Raw genomic sequence first — 15,034 nt, 5'->3', positions numbered from 1 at the left:
GGACCAGATGCCATGATCTTAATTTTCTGAATGTTGAGCTTTAAGCCAACTTTTTCACTCTCCTCTTTCACTTTCATCAAGAGGCTCTTTAGTTCTTCGCTTTCTGCCATAAGGGTGGTGTCATCTGCATATCTGAGGTTATTGATATTTCTCCCAGCAATCTTGATTCCAGCTTGTGCTTCCTCCAGCCCAGCGTTCCTCATGATGTACTCTGCATATAAGTTAAATAAGCAGGGTGACAATATACAGCCTTGATGTACTCCTTTTCCTATTTGGAACCAGTGTGTTGTTCCATGTCCAGTTCTAACTGTTGCTTCCTGATCTGCATATAGGTTTCTCAGGAGGCAGCTCAGGTGGTCTGGTATTCTCATCTCTTTCATAATGTTCTACAGTTTATTGTGATCCACACAGTCAAAGGCTTTGGCATAGTCAATAAAGCAGAAATAGATGTTTTTCTGGAACTCTCTTGCTTTTTCCATGATCCAGCGCATGTTTGCAATTTGATCTCTGGTTCCTCTGCCTTTTCTAAGTTAGCCCCTTCATCACCTCAGATAATTATTATTTCTTTTTTGTGGTGAGAACATATAAGATCTGTTCTCTTAGCAACTCTCAAGTATATAATACACTGTTGTTAATTACAGTCACCGTTCTGTACATTAGATCCCGAGAATTCAATTCATGTTATGACATGGAAGTTTGTACCCTTTGACCACCATCTCCTCATTTTCCACCATGCCCTTTCCCCTGGCAACCATCATTCTGCTCTGTTTCTGTGAATTCAGCTTTTTTAGATTTCACATACATGTGATATCACACAATTTATGTGTTTCTCTGGCTACTTCACTTAGCATAATGTCCTCAAAGTACATCCATGTTGTCACAGATGGTATGGTTTCCTTCTTTCTCATGAGTGAATAATATTGTTATATGGGTTTCCCTGGTGGCTCAGAAGGTGAAGAATCTGCCTGCAGTGCAGGAGATCCAGGTTCGATCCCTCTGTTGGGAAGATCCCATGGAGAAGGAAATAGCTAACCTGCTTCAGAATTTTTGCCTGGGAGACCCATGGACAGAGGAGCCTGGAGGGCTACAGTCTGTGGGGTCAGACACAACCGAGCGACTAACACAACACAGTACATATATGTACCACATCTTTATTTGTTATTTCTTTGAGATAGTCGTTTCATTTCCTTTGGATTTATACCCAAAAGTGGAATTGTTGGATCACATGGTAGCTGTGGTTTTAATTTCTTGAGGAAAGTTCATACCACTCTCCATAGTGGCTGTCCCAGTTTACATCCCTATCAGTAGGACACAAGGGTTTCCTTTTCTCCAGATCCTTATTAACAGTTGTCATTTGTAACAACCATGAGTTTTTTTTTTTTATAACAACCATGAGTTCCATATATATTTTGGATATCAAATATATGGTTTGTGGATATTTTCTCCCACCCCATAGGTTGCATTTTCATTTTTGTGATTGTTTCTTTTGCTGTGCAGAACCTTTTTAGTTTGATGCTCTATTTATTTATTTTTGCTGCTTGTGCTTTTGGTGTCATATCCAAAAAAATGGTTGCCAGGCTTAATGTCAAGGAGGTTTTCCCTTTGTTTTCTTTTACATGTTTTATGTAGTTTCAGATCTTATGTTTTAAGTCTGTTGATTTTGAGTTAGGTTTTTTGAGTGGTGTAATTTAGGGATCCAGTCTTATTCTTCATAGGGTTATCCAGTTTTCCTTGGCACTTTTTATTAAAGAGATTATCTGTTCCTCATTGAGTATTCTTGGCTCCCTTGTCAAATAGGAGTTAACTGTGTATGCTGGGGTTTATTTTTGGGTTCTTGATTCTCTTCTATTGGTCCATGTGTCTGTTTTTATTACTGTAGCTTTGTAATATAGTTTGAAATCGGGAAATATGATGCCTCCAGCTTTTTTCTTGGTATTGCTTTGGCTATTTTGGGTCTTTCATGGGCCTTTACGAACATTAGCGTTTTCTTCTATTTCTGTGAAAAATACCATGGGAAATTTTGATATGGCTTGCATTGAATCTGTAGATGTCTTTCAGTAGTATGGACATTTTAACATTTTTAATTCTCATTCATGAACATAGGCTACCTTTCCCTTTATGTGTGTCTTCTTCAGTTCCTTTCATTAGAATCATGCAGTTTTTAGTGTACAAATCTTCTACCTCTTTGATTAAATTTATTCCTACTTTATAGTTTTTGATGCTATTTGAATGAGAGTTTTATTGAGGTATAATTGATATTTAACAGTTCATTAGTTTCAGGTGTGCAGCATAATGATTTGACATTGGTATATATTATGAAATGGTCACCACAGTAAGTCTAGTTAATATTTGTCACCATACATAGTTTAAACAATTGTTTTGTGATGAGAATTTTTTAGATCTGTTCTCTTAACAGCTTTCAGGTAGGCATTACAGTATTATTAACTGTCACACCATGCTGTGTGTTACATACGTGGCTTACTTATTTTGTATCTTTTGACTCCCTTTACCCATTTCTCCCACCCTCCCCTCAAACTCTGACCTCTGGCAACCACCAATCTGTTTCTGTTCTGTGTATCTGTAAATTTGGTTGTTGTTGTTTTTTTTTTCTTTTTTTTGGATTCCATATGTAAGTGAAGTCATATGGAATTTGTTTTTCTGTGTCTGACCTATCTCACTTAGCATAATGTCCTCAAGGTCCATCCATGTTACAAACGGCAAGATTTAAGTATTTTTTATGACAGAATAATAATCCATTGTGTGTGTATACAAACATACATATATATATATTTAGTATTTATTTATTTATTTGGCTGTGCTGGGACTTAGTTGTTTCATGCAAAATCTTTAGTTGTGGCGTGCGAGATCTTGTTCTCTGACCTGGGATTAAACCCCATTTCCCTGTTTTGGGAGCATGTAGTCTTAGCCACTGGACCACCAGGGAAGTCACCATATATATGTATATATTTTTTTCTTCATGCATTCATTTATCAGTGAACATAGGCTGTTTTCATATCTTGGGTAATGTAATAATGCTGCAGTGAACATGGAGTTGCATATATCTTTTTTCAGTTAGTATTTTCATTTCTTTTGGATAAATACCCACAAGTGGAACTGTTGAATCACATGGTAGTTCTATTTTTAGTATTTTGAGGAACCTCCATACTGCTTTTCATGACGGCAGTACCAGTATATATTCCCACCAACAATGCACAAGGGTTCCCTTTTCTCCACATCCTTACCAATACTTGTTATTTCTGTCTTTTTGATAATTGCCATTCTGATTCATTTGCATTTCTGGGATTGTTTTCTCTACAGTATTTCCTCTTCAGATATTTTGTTGTGTGTACAAACACAACTTATTTCTGTATGTTGAGTTTGTAATCCTGCAACTTTACTGAATTCATTGATTAAGTTCAGCTTTTTATGAAGTTGCAATAATTTTTGTTTCTTTTTCATTTAGAATGTCTGGGCTTTTGAACTGAGAAAGTTGTAGAATCTTAGTTCACAGTGTTTGTGTGATGATATGAGGGTGGAGCAAGGAGGTTATATCTCAAGAAAGAATTCAGGAGCAAATAATTGAATTCTTTAGATAAAAATTCAGACCCTTCCCCACAAAAGATGTTTAGTTACCATCCTCTGTTATCTAGCAAAAATGATTAATTTTGCATAAGTGATTGACAGAATAAATTATACACCACATGCCTGGATTTGATTTTCTTTTCCCAGAACTTGACCAACGTGTCTTTCTTTGCCAAGAACAAAATAAATATACTGGATTTTATGATAGTTAAATATTTTTCAACTTGGAATTTTCTGACATTTCCTTTACTAGAACACAAGTTATTCAGTATCATATCAAACTTTTTTTCTACACATTGCATATTCTTCAGATAGTAGGAAGTATAACCTGTTATATCAGAAAAATGGGCTTTTTGAAATAAAACCAAACTAATGGAGTCTAGTCAAAAGCTAATGTTTTTAAAATCTTACCTTTGAAACTTTGCTTCAGACTTACTTTTGACTGTTTTTGAAAGTCCACTAATCTTTTTGGTCTAATTCAGTTTGTACATGAACTTGCTCTGTGTTTTCAGAGACTTTAGTGTCAAAACATGGGGCATTAAACCAATAAAACAAGCTCTATTGGTTTATTATTTTGAGAGAATAGTGTGGTTAACAGTACAATTAAATATAGTATTAAATATTTAGTGGTATAGGACAGTTTTCTAACAGTGAAGGTTATTGTAAGAACTGGGAGGGAGGCCTTTAGTAAGGACAGACAGTTGTTTACAAATCTGCCTGAGTGATGTGGCATGGACTGAGTGACATTTTTATTCTCCGATTAAAAGTAAAATGTTTAACCTCCTTTTTTCCTGACGTTTGTCTTTCCTAGATTGTCAAAAGAGTGGGAAATAGTGAGGAAACACCAATGATTGGAGACAAAGTTTATGTCCATTACAAAGGGAAATTATCAAATGGAAAGAAGTTTGATTCCAGTCATGATAGAAATGAACCATTTGTCTTTAGTCTTGGCAAAGGTAAGAGGGTATTTTTTTTGAGTTGTGTTTTGCTTAGATTTATTGCTATTTACATTATGTGGGAGCTAGTGGATCTTATCCTTGCCAAAAGTGAAGATACTTTGGAGCAGTAATTATCAAAGTGTGGTCCATGGATCCCTGTGGGGTCCCTGAGATTCTTTTGTCAAAATTGTTTTTATTATAATACTAAGATGTTATTTATTATTTTTTACTGTGTTGACATTTACACTGATGGTACTAAGCTGCAGTGGTGAAAAACTGCTGGAGCCTTAGCGCAAATCTAGGCAGTGACATCAGATTATACCAGTAATAGTGTGTTCTTCCTGTCCTCACTTACTGCTTAAATAAGAAAGACAAAGGAAAGCCAGTTTCACTTAAGAATGTCCTTGATACGATGTAAAAAAATATTAATTTTATTGAATCCTAATCGTTGAGTTTTACATTGTTTTGGTATTTTGAGACAGATGGGAAAGCACACATAAAGCACTTTGCCAACCCCCTTCGTGCCCCACCCCCCAACACACACACACAGGTTATCTCAAGGGGAAGCACTTGTGCACTTTGGTTGAGAACTGAACAAGCTGGGTCTTTTCTGTGAAGCATCATTTTTATTTGAAAGGGCAAGCTGTGATTATTCAGACTTGACTATTCTGTATTGGAAGGTAATTTCTTGCAGATTAATGCAGCGAGCCTGTCACTTCCAGGACAACAAGTGACAGTATTTCTTACCATTGAGTTTTCAAGTGAAAAGTGCAGTTTGGGAAAATTTGTATCTGCTACTCAGAGCTGGACAGCTTCCCAGAACGTAAAAGATTTCTGATGAGATCAATGAGTATAAATGAATGTGTTTTAAGATATTATACAATGAAATGTAGTAACATTTGGAAGATTATGTGACTCAGTGAACAGTATTTTCCCAGGAACTGGTGCAAGATGTTACAAAATCACTCATGAGTCAAGGGTCCACTGGATGTGTAAGCTCAACCAGTGGATTTTAATGTAACATCATATGAAAAATTCATTGATATGATCTCAGATTCCACATTGCAATTGACCTTTATGAAACTAATACTTGTCCAGTTTTGATATAGTATTAGATTATTGTATTCATGATTATCTGAAAAGGCTATTAAGCAACTCCTGTCTTTTTTATTATCTTTGTGGGTTTGGATTTTTTCCATATCCTTCAACCAAAACTTGCAGTTGCAACAGATGAATCCAAAAGTAGGTATGAGAATCAGATTGTCTTTTATTGTCAGACACATTTTGAATTTGTAACAATTATAAAACAACACCACTCTTTTCACTATTTTTTGTGTTTTGTTTTGGGGAAATATAATTATTTTCCATAAAAATAATTTATACTAACATATGAAGCTATTGTTACTTTAAATGAACTAGTAAAGATGTAATAAGGTCCTAAGGAAAAAAGTTGAGAACCACTGTTTGAAAATTAAGCTTAAATGTGATTTTTTACTAATTTCTTTATAAATACTTTTCAAATGTCTTCAGTTAGTTTACTATTCTTTTTTTTTTTCAATCTTGGAAAAAGAGTAGCCCATACATCAAATTGAACTTCATGGACCATGTGACTTGTTGGAAGTTAGTGGCTGAATTACAAAGTCCTTTTAGCTTTATCTGTCACGGATAGAGCAGATTTTAGTTTGTTCCCAGGCCAAGTGTAGGAGACAGGAGGCAATCCCTCCCACCCCATTCACCACCATGCCTCAACATTGAATAATTTCATTCTTTTTTCCAACTCTACATGTTAGTTGAGTTGCTCGCTAAGCAAGAATCTGGGAAAGGAAATAGCAAGTAGCTAAGGAGTTAAACTCTTCCTGAGTTTCTGCTTTCCTTGTACCCATAGGCATTTGTATGTCATGGCGACTTCTGCTTCCTGTCCAACAGTCCTCTCTTCAAGCTCTAATGCTGGCTGGGTCATTGCCCCCTTCTCCTTTGGGTCCTCAGAGAGTTGATGGCTCATGGGAGATTAATCTTGTGTTTAGTAAGATAACAATCAAAGTCAAGTGCAGATTTTTTTCCTTAACAGAGCAGAAAGTGACGATGGTTAAACATTTTTTCATTCTTGCTGATGTAGGGATGTGAACCTCCAGGGCCACCAGCATGGCTGTGGCATCATTATTTAATTGAGAGGACCGCAGAGTAAATGGCCTCATCAGACCTCTTTATTCCCACTGCTCCCCCTTTGAATTTCTGTCTTGAAGTTGGTAGATTTAAGATAATAGGTCTCTGTCAGCAGTTACCTTTGCAAGTAGACTGAAGAATTGCTGAGAATTTATACAACCACCTTCTGTACCCAGATTTTCTCGGTAAAGTGCACTATGGTGAAAGTAATGGAAATTAAAACAAAAATAAACAAATAGGACCTAATTAAACTTAGAAGTTTTTACACAATGAAGGAAACTATCAGCAAGGTAAAAAGACAACCTTCAGAACAGGAGAAATTAATAGCAGGTGAAACAATGGACAAAGAACTAATCTCCAAAATATGCAAGTAGCCAATGAAACTCAATAACAGAAAAACAAACAACCCAATCAAAAAGTAGGCAGAAGACTTAAACAGACATTTCTCTAAGAAGACATCCAGATGGCTAATAAATACATGAGAACATGCTCAACATGGCTCATTATTAGAGAAATGCAAATCAAAACTACAGTGAGGTATCACCTCACACCGGTCAGAATGGCCATCATCAAAAAGTCCACAAACAGTAAATGCTGGAGAGGGTGTGGAGAAAAGGGAACCCTCTTGCACTGTCGTGGGAGTGCAAATTGATATAGCCACTGTGGAGAACAGTATGAAGATTCCTTTAAAAACTAGGAATAAAACTACCATATGACCCAGCAATCCCACTACTGGGCATATACCCTGAGGAAATCATAATTGAAAAGACTCTTTCCATAAAATAGAACCCCAGTGTTCATTGCAGCACTTTACAACAGCTAGGACATGAAAGCAACCTAAATGTTCATCAATAGATGAATGGATAAAGAAGTTGTGGCACATATACACATTGGAGTATTACTCAGCTATAACAAGGAATGCATTTGAGTCGTTTCTCATGAGGTGGATGAACCTAGAGCCTATTATACAGAGTGAAGTAAGTCAGAAAGAGAAAGACAAATACCATGTATTAACTCATATATATGGAATCTAGAAAGACGGTACTGATGAACCTATCTATGGGACTGCAATGGAGATAGAAGGAACAAACTTTTGGACATAGTTTTTTATGTTTCCTGGAATTTTGAGCAGAAAGAGGCAGCTTTCAGTTGATGTGGTACCTTCGGCACACCTATCTAGAGGTCGCATGGTCTCACAAGGAGTGCATCCAGCTGGCTATTAGGAAGCCAGCATTCCTGTCTTTGTTCTTCCCTGTGGTATGTTAACATGAATAGGTCACCTTACAAAAAGAAGTGTCTGTAGAAGAGCTTTGAGATTAGTCCTGAGTCTGAGATTCCATTCTTGTGTATTCTGTAAAGAGTACAGGACAAAAACCGTAAAGGATTAAACCCAACACAAAAACAAAAACCTTTAGAGGACCCCTGAAGATGATAATTAGGAATATGAGGCTAGAGCAGTATCACTGTGGTAAAACTTCTATGACTTAATGTGTTCAGTTGCCTATAAAACAAACATTGGCTAGGCAGCTTAGTTTTATATCTATTTGTTATGGCCATAACTACTTCATCATAATGAAGAAAAATAATACAAATGGACTGCAGCGTAAGTATTGTACACTGAACTCTCTTGATTGCTTATGTACTGGGCTTACTGGCTGGCTTTACAATGGAGGGGCAAGAACTGTGTTAAAGCAGTTTGGGTCCTCACTCCTGTTTACTATGCTTGCATACAGACCTTTTGAAACAATGCTTAAGCATCTTTTTTAGCCCCAGAAAGTAGCTGGATCAATCTAAGACAGCTGGTTATTACCACTACAGAGTATGTTACAGAAGTTAGAATGAAACAATGATGGTTTCCCTCATTGAATTTTTTAAACTAAATCTTTATTACGTATTCTGAATCCCTAGAACTGTTCCATAGCCCATCTTAAAAGAAGCTAAAATAAGAATGACTCAGGATTTTCAAGTATGCTTCCGTAATAGCACTTTGTTTTTTCCCTCTCCCTCCAGCAAATATGCTGTCACTAAAATTGGAAAGGGATGGGTTTGGGGGCTGCAGTAATTATATCTGTCTCTGTTCTTATAAGTAAATCTAAGGACACTAACGCTTCACTCATTCCCTACCTACCCCTATGAAGATCTGGTGATTTTTGATAAAAGGCTATTTCAGTGAAGTTGTCTTTGGTGTTCTTGGTATATGACTAAACACAGTTGGGAATTATGAAGATAAAAATCCTATCTCTTATATTCTTCCCTCAATTTAAGAAGACAAATCAGTCATTTTGGATTTTTGACATTACTATTCTTACTATTGAGAGTAAAGCGTAATGAAGTAAATGTGAGTGATCTGCCTTTAACATTAATCTAACCTTATTAGATGCATCATGATCCATGATTATTGTCAGTCATTAGCATACTGGGGTTTAAGGGAGAAAGTATATATTGAAAGACTAATAGCAAATACTTTCTGGGACTTGCAGTGCAAGGCAAAGGGCTTATGTGCATTATCTCATTTAATCCTCACATCAACCCTATTATTCTTTTTTTAAAGATTTTTGAAAGATTTATTTATTTTTGATTGTGCTAGGTCTCTGTTGCTGCGTGGACTTTCCTCTAGTTGAGCTGAGCGAGGGCTGCTCTCTGGTTGTGGTGTGCAGACTTTTCCTTGCGGTGCTTCTCTTGTTGCCGAGCACAGGCTCTAAGGAGCACGGACTTGGTAGTTGAGGCTCCCAAGCTGTAGAGCACAGGCTCAGCAGTTGTGGTGCATGGGGCTTAGTTGCTCCATGGCACGTGGGACCAGGGATGAAACCCAGGTCTCTTGCATTGGCAGGCAGATTCTTTGCCCCTGAGCCATCAGGGAAGCCCCTACTGTTAGGTTTTAGGTTTGTTTGTTTGTTTTTTTTTCATTTAACAAATATTTATTGAGCTGCTATTATGTAATTGATTTTGTGCTAGGAGCTGAAAATATAACAGTGGGCAGTAGTTATGATCCCAGTTGTCTAAAAGCTTATTTTTGTCAATAGAGAATACAGATACTAAAACAAATAAATAATTTTAAGTGTGAGGTATTTAAAATTTATAAGGACAATTTAAGAATTCATAAATGTAATTTTACTTTTTTATAATTGTATTCAGTTTTGCTCTGGAATGCCCTTTTTTTTTTTTTTAATAGTGGGAAATTCCCATTCTTGCCATCTTCAAGTAACTCAATCACTCCTGAGTATATTTTAGATTTTTTGTACAATCTATTTAGTATAATTTAGCTAACAATTAGTCATTATAACATCTGTGTCTAAGACTGAGGTTTTTTTAATTGAGGTACTATTTACATAAATTAGAACTAACCCTTTTAAAGGTATAGCTTGATGTGTAATAGTTATGTGACCACCACCACCACAATCAAGATATAGAACAGTTTTCTCGCCCTAAAAATTTGCTTATAGTTCCTGGGCCATGCAGTCACTAATCTGGTTTCTGTTACTACAGTTTTACGTTTTCCAAAAATTCATATAAATGGAATCATATGTCATCTTTGGCGTTTGACTTCTTTCACTTAGCATAATGATTTTGAGATTCATACATGTTGAATTTCAAGTAGCATTTTACAAGTATGGAAATACTACAATTTGTTCATCCATTCAAATACTGGACATTGGAGTTTCCAGTTTGGGGCTATCGTGAATAGTGTACTGAACATTCACATACCTGTCTTTGTGTGGATATATTGGGTAAGTTTATTTTGGGGTAAATACCCAGGAGTGGACTTGTTGATCACATGGTAAACGTATGTTTGACTTTGTAAGATGCTCCCATACTGTGTTTTCAAAGTGGCTATACCGCTTAGCATTTTCACCAACGAGGTCTGAGAGTTTGTTTTTCATATCCTTTCAGTTGTTAGTGTTGTCAGTCTTTTTAACTTGAACCGTTTTAATGCACATGGAATGGTGTCTGACTTTGGTTTTCAGTTTTTTTTCCTGGTGATTAGTCACATTGAGGGTGTCTTTAGTTGTGCTTAGTGTACATTTGTATATTTTCTTTTGTGAAGTATCTGTTCAAATCTTGTGCCCATTGAGTTGTACCCAGTAAGACAAGCACTTAATCAAAGGTGTATTTTCAAGTGTGTTCTCCCAGTCTCTAACTTGCCTTTTCATTTTCTTTTTTTTGCCTTTTTATTTTCTTAATCGGTCTTTCAGAGAACAAAAATTTTCAATTTTAATGAAATCCACTTTACCAATTTTTTAAAATGTCTTAGGTACCTACTATAATTAGCTATTTTAGTTTTCTTTTAGTTGGTTTTTTGTTTACGTATGAGGAAACAGGTAAATGAGAGCACAGAGTTACAATTATTACTATTATTTATAGGTCTAATAATTATTATTAAAGTTATAATTAGCCCAAAGTTATACAGTAAGTGGCAGAGCCAGTTATACAGTTATGGCAGAGCCGTAACTCTTTCAAGTTATGTTAAATCTTAAGGTTTCAAAACTAGCCCCAAAACTAGGTACAGAAACAAAGTAGGTCCTGGTCCAACAGAATTTACTGAGTGCCTGCTGTATACCAGACATTTTTCTTACAGGAGTGATGTAGTTAATGAGGTTTATCAAAACCAAATTATTGCTATTACATGCTTGGTATTAGGGCCTAGTTCCTATTTTTAGTTTTACTTTTATTTGAAATGTTTTTTTTTTTTAACTTGTATATTCATTTTTGGATATACATATATATTGTGAAATGATTACCACAATCAAGTTAATTACTGCTTACATATGTCCCCTTTCTCTTGAGCCTCCCTCCCACCCCCGGCCCTCCAGGTCAACACAGGGCACCAGGGGAGCTCCCTGTGCTGTGCAGCAGTCTCCCACCAGGCAGCTGTCTTGTGCTTGGAGCTCTGTGTGCGTCAGTGCCGCTTTCTCATGCCGTCCCACCTTCTCTCTCTCCCTCTGTGTACACAGGTCTGCTCTCTACGTTTGCGTCTCTATTCCTGCCCTGTGGTTTTTTTTTTTTCTTTTTAACATATTTTAGGCCTTGACAAAATTTTACAGCGAGTAAAATACACTTACTAGTAATGGGTAACCATGCAGCCAGCTTCCTGTGGGTTGTTTGTGGTTTAGCCATATGTTCCCTTTGTATTTCTATTGATACTCTTGCTCTTCTGTAAATATAGTCCTAACATCTGTTTACTTTTTTTTTTTTTTAAACATGCAGTTTAGGAGCATTCAGGATTTGGAGGGAAGACTTTTAGGCCAAAATATTCAATTTTTCTGTCCTTCCCAAAAATGAGAGCCAGAAAGACAACAAACTTTCAGTACTTTCTTTGGCTTTACCTGGTACTTTCCAATGAAGGAAGAATGCTTCCAGTTTCATCACTGAGTGGATATTAAGGAGAAGCTGATTTAGGCATGCGTGAGAGTAGACTCATGCGACGAGTTGACTCACTGGAAAAGACTCTGATGCTGGGAAGGGTTGGGGGCGGGAGGAGAAGGGGACGACCGAGAATTAGATGGCTGGATGGCATCACCGACTCTGTGGACATGAGTTTGAGTGAACTCCGGGAGTTGGTGATGGACAGGGAGGCCTGGCGTGCTGTGATTCATGGGGTCGCGGAGAGTCGGACACGTCTGAGCGACTGAACTGAACTGAACTGAGAGTAGACTAGGGGAAGCTAACAAAATTTTAATTCCATGTCGATATTGCAGCATGGACTGTGTTCCTTTATTAAGTATAATATTGTGGTGTTAAGTTCTTTGGGAAATAAAAATAAATTAATACATGATTCCTTACTTCAGGTATCTAGCAGTTTAGGCTGGCAGAGTTGACCGTGAAGGCTGTCCCAAAACATTGTTTTTTCTCCCTGTCTTTGAAATGATAAGTCATGAGGATGGGGAAAGATCATTCAGTGATCAGTTTTCTTAGTAATTAGAGCAATGGCAAAAACAGAATGTAACATAAGACATGAACACTTTAAAAGAATCTTAACATATAAATTAGTTTGTTGAATTCATAGTCATATCCTTTTGGTAGGGAGTGGGGATGATTTATCAGAGTCCTTTTTTATAAGACATTTTAAAAATAAGATAAAATTAATATGAGGAAAAAATATACACGAAAAACTTTATCTAGTATGAAAAGAAGAAAGACAATGTCAATATTATCAATGATTTCACATGCAAACATACATTTAAAAGTTAGTCATTTTATCAAGGATGCCAAGACCATTTATTAAGAAAAGGAAACTGTTGATGCTGGGAAAACTAGAAATTTACATGCAAAAATATGAAGTTAGACCCATGACATATAAAAATTAAAATGAATCAAAGCCCTAAATATGAGACATAAAATAGTTTTTTTTAGGAGAGAACTTGAAAGCTTTATGACTTTAGATTTGGCAGTGATTTCTTGAATAAGACACTAGAAGCAAGGCAGCAAAAGTAAACAGTACATAAATTGACTACATCAGAATTAAAAACTTCTGTGCATCAAAGGATATAGTAATGGAATGGAAAGGCAGCCTAGGGGTTCCTGGCGGCCTGGTGGTAAGGTATCTGCCTGCCAACACAGGAGATGGAGGTTTGATCCCTGGTATGGGAGGATCCCACAGGCCACGGAGCAACTAAGTCTGTGTGCCACATCTTTTGAGGCTGCGTTCCAGAGCCCGGAAGCCACAACCACTGAGTCCACACGCTGTAGCTGCTAAAGGCCGCACACCCTAGAGCCCGTGCTCCGCAACAGGAGAAGCCACTGTAATAGAAGTCTGTCCACCGCAACTAGAGAGTACCCCCTCTCACTGCAGCTGGAGAAAAGCTCGCATAGCAGGGAAGACCCAGAGCAACCAAAAATAAAAAATGAAAGTGAAAAAAATTAAAAAGGCAGCTTAAAGAATAGAAAGAAATATTTGTGAATCATGTATCTGACAAGGGGTTAATATTTTAAATACATAAAAGAACTCCTATAATCCAGCAACTAAAAAACCCTCAAATAATCTGATAATAAAATGGACAATGGAGATGGGAGGGGGGTTCAAAAAAGAGGGGATATATGTATACCTATGGCGGATTCATGTTGAGGTTTGACAGAAAACAACAAAATTCTGTAAAGCAATTATCCTTCAATAAAAAAAAATTTTTAAATGGACAATGAACTTAAATAGACATTTCCCTAAATAAAGAAGGTATACAAATGGACTACAAGCATATATGAAAAGATGCTCTGCATCACTGAATCATTAGAGAAGTACAAATCAAAACCACAATGAGATATCACCTCATATCCATCAGGTACTGTGAAAGATATTACAAGTGTTGGCATGGTTTTGGAGAAATTGTGCATTGTTAGTAGGAATGTAAAATAGTGTAGCCACTATGGAAAACAGCATGGGAGCTTCTCAAAGAAACAGTTAACCTATGATCCAGCAATTCCACTTCTTGGTATGTACCAAAAGAACTGAAAGCAGAATCCTAAAGAGAGATTTGTACGCCCATGTTTGTAGCATTATTCATTATAGCCGAAAGGCGGAAGCCACTCAAATGTTTTTGGGTGGGTAAACAAAATGCTTTAATGTACTTACAATGGTATATTTGTACAATGGAGTATTATTCAAATGAGACAAAACTGATGAAACTTGAGGACAATCAGTTCAGTTCAGTCGCTCAGTCGTGTCCGACTCTCTGCGACCCCGTGAATCACAGCACACCAGGCCTCCCTGTCCATCACCAACTCCCGGAGTTCACTCAAACTCATGTCCACAGAGTCGGTGATGCCATCCAGCCATCTCATTCTCTGTCGTCCCCTTCTCCTCCCACCCTCAACCTTTCCTAGCATCAGAGTCTTTTCCAGTGAGTCAACTCGTCGCATGAGGTGGCCAAAGTATTGCAGTTTCAGCTTTAGCATCAGTCCTTCCAATGAACACCCAGGATTGATCATACTAACTGAAATAATATAGTCACAAATAGACAAATATTGCATGATCCCACTTACATCTAGAGAAATCGAGAGTAATCAAATTCATAAAACAGAAAGTAGAATGAAATCATGCCAGAGACTTGGGGCAGGAGGAAATGAGTTTGGTGAGTGGAGTTCTAGTGTTGCAAGATGAAAAATTCTGGACATCGGTTGCACAAGTTTGACTATACCTAACTGAACTTTACACCTAATGGTTGAAATGGTCATTTTTATGTACGTTACCACAATTTAGTCTTTCCCTTTTTTTAACACCCCCACCTCCAGGGTGGTACGCTTGTTACAACTGATGAACCTACATTGAACCTATAAAATTTTGGGGTTTTTTTAATCAGAAAAAATTATACTCTGCAGAAAGAAGAAAAAAGTACAGTGCATTGTTTTTATACTGAGCT

The 15,034-nt window shown here is 36.9% G+C and overlaps 1 protein-coding gene across 13 annotated transcripts in view; it reads left to right on the top strand.

Annotated features, from left to right (window-relative positions):
• Window positions 1-15,034, top strand: part of FKBP5 (FKBP prolyl isomerase 5) — a 115,173-nt gene that overhangs the window by 55,324 nt on the left and 44,815 nt on the right. For all 13 annotated transcript variants that reach the window (XM_055407237.2, XM_055407238.2, XM_055407226.2 and 10 more), the window contains one exon: window positions 4,394-4,538. In XM_055407237.2, the coding sequence (XP_055263212.1) occupies window positions 4,394-4,538 (145 nt within the window). The remainder of the gene's footprint in view (window positions 1-4,393; window positions 4,539-15,034) is intronic.

The sequence above is a fragment of the Moschus berezovskii genome, chromosome 23 (assembly GCF_049115385.1).
Source record: "Moschus berezovskii isolate FMDL1 chromosome 23, NW_MosBer_1.0, whole genome shotgun sequence".
NCBI lineage: Eukaryota > Metazoa > Chordata > Mammalia > Artiodactyla > Moschidae > Moschus > Moschus berezovskii.
Note: the sequence above shows the minus strand (reverse complement) of the source record. Positions and strands in the feature narration are given on the sequence as shown.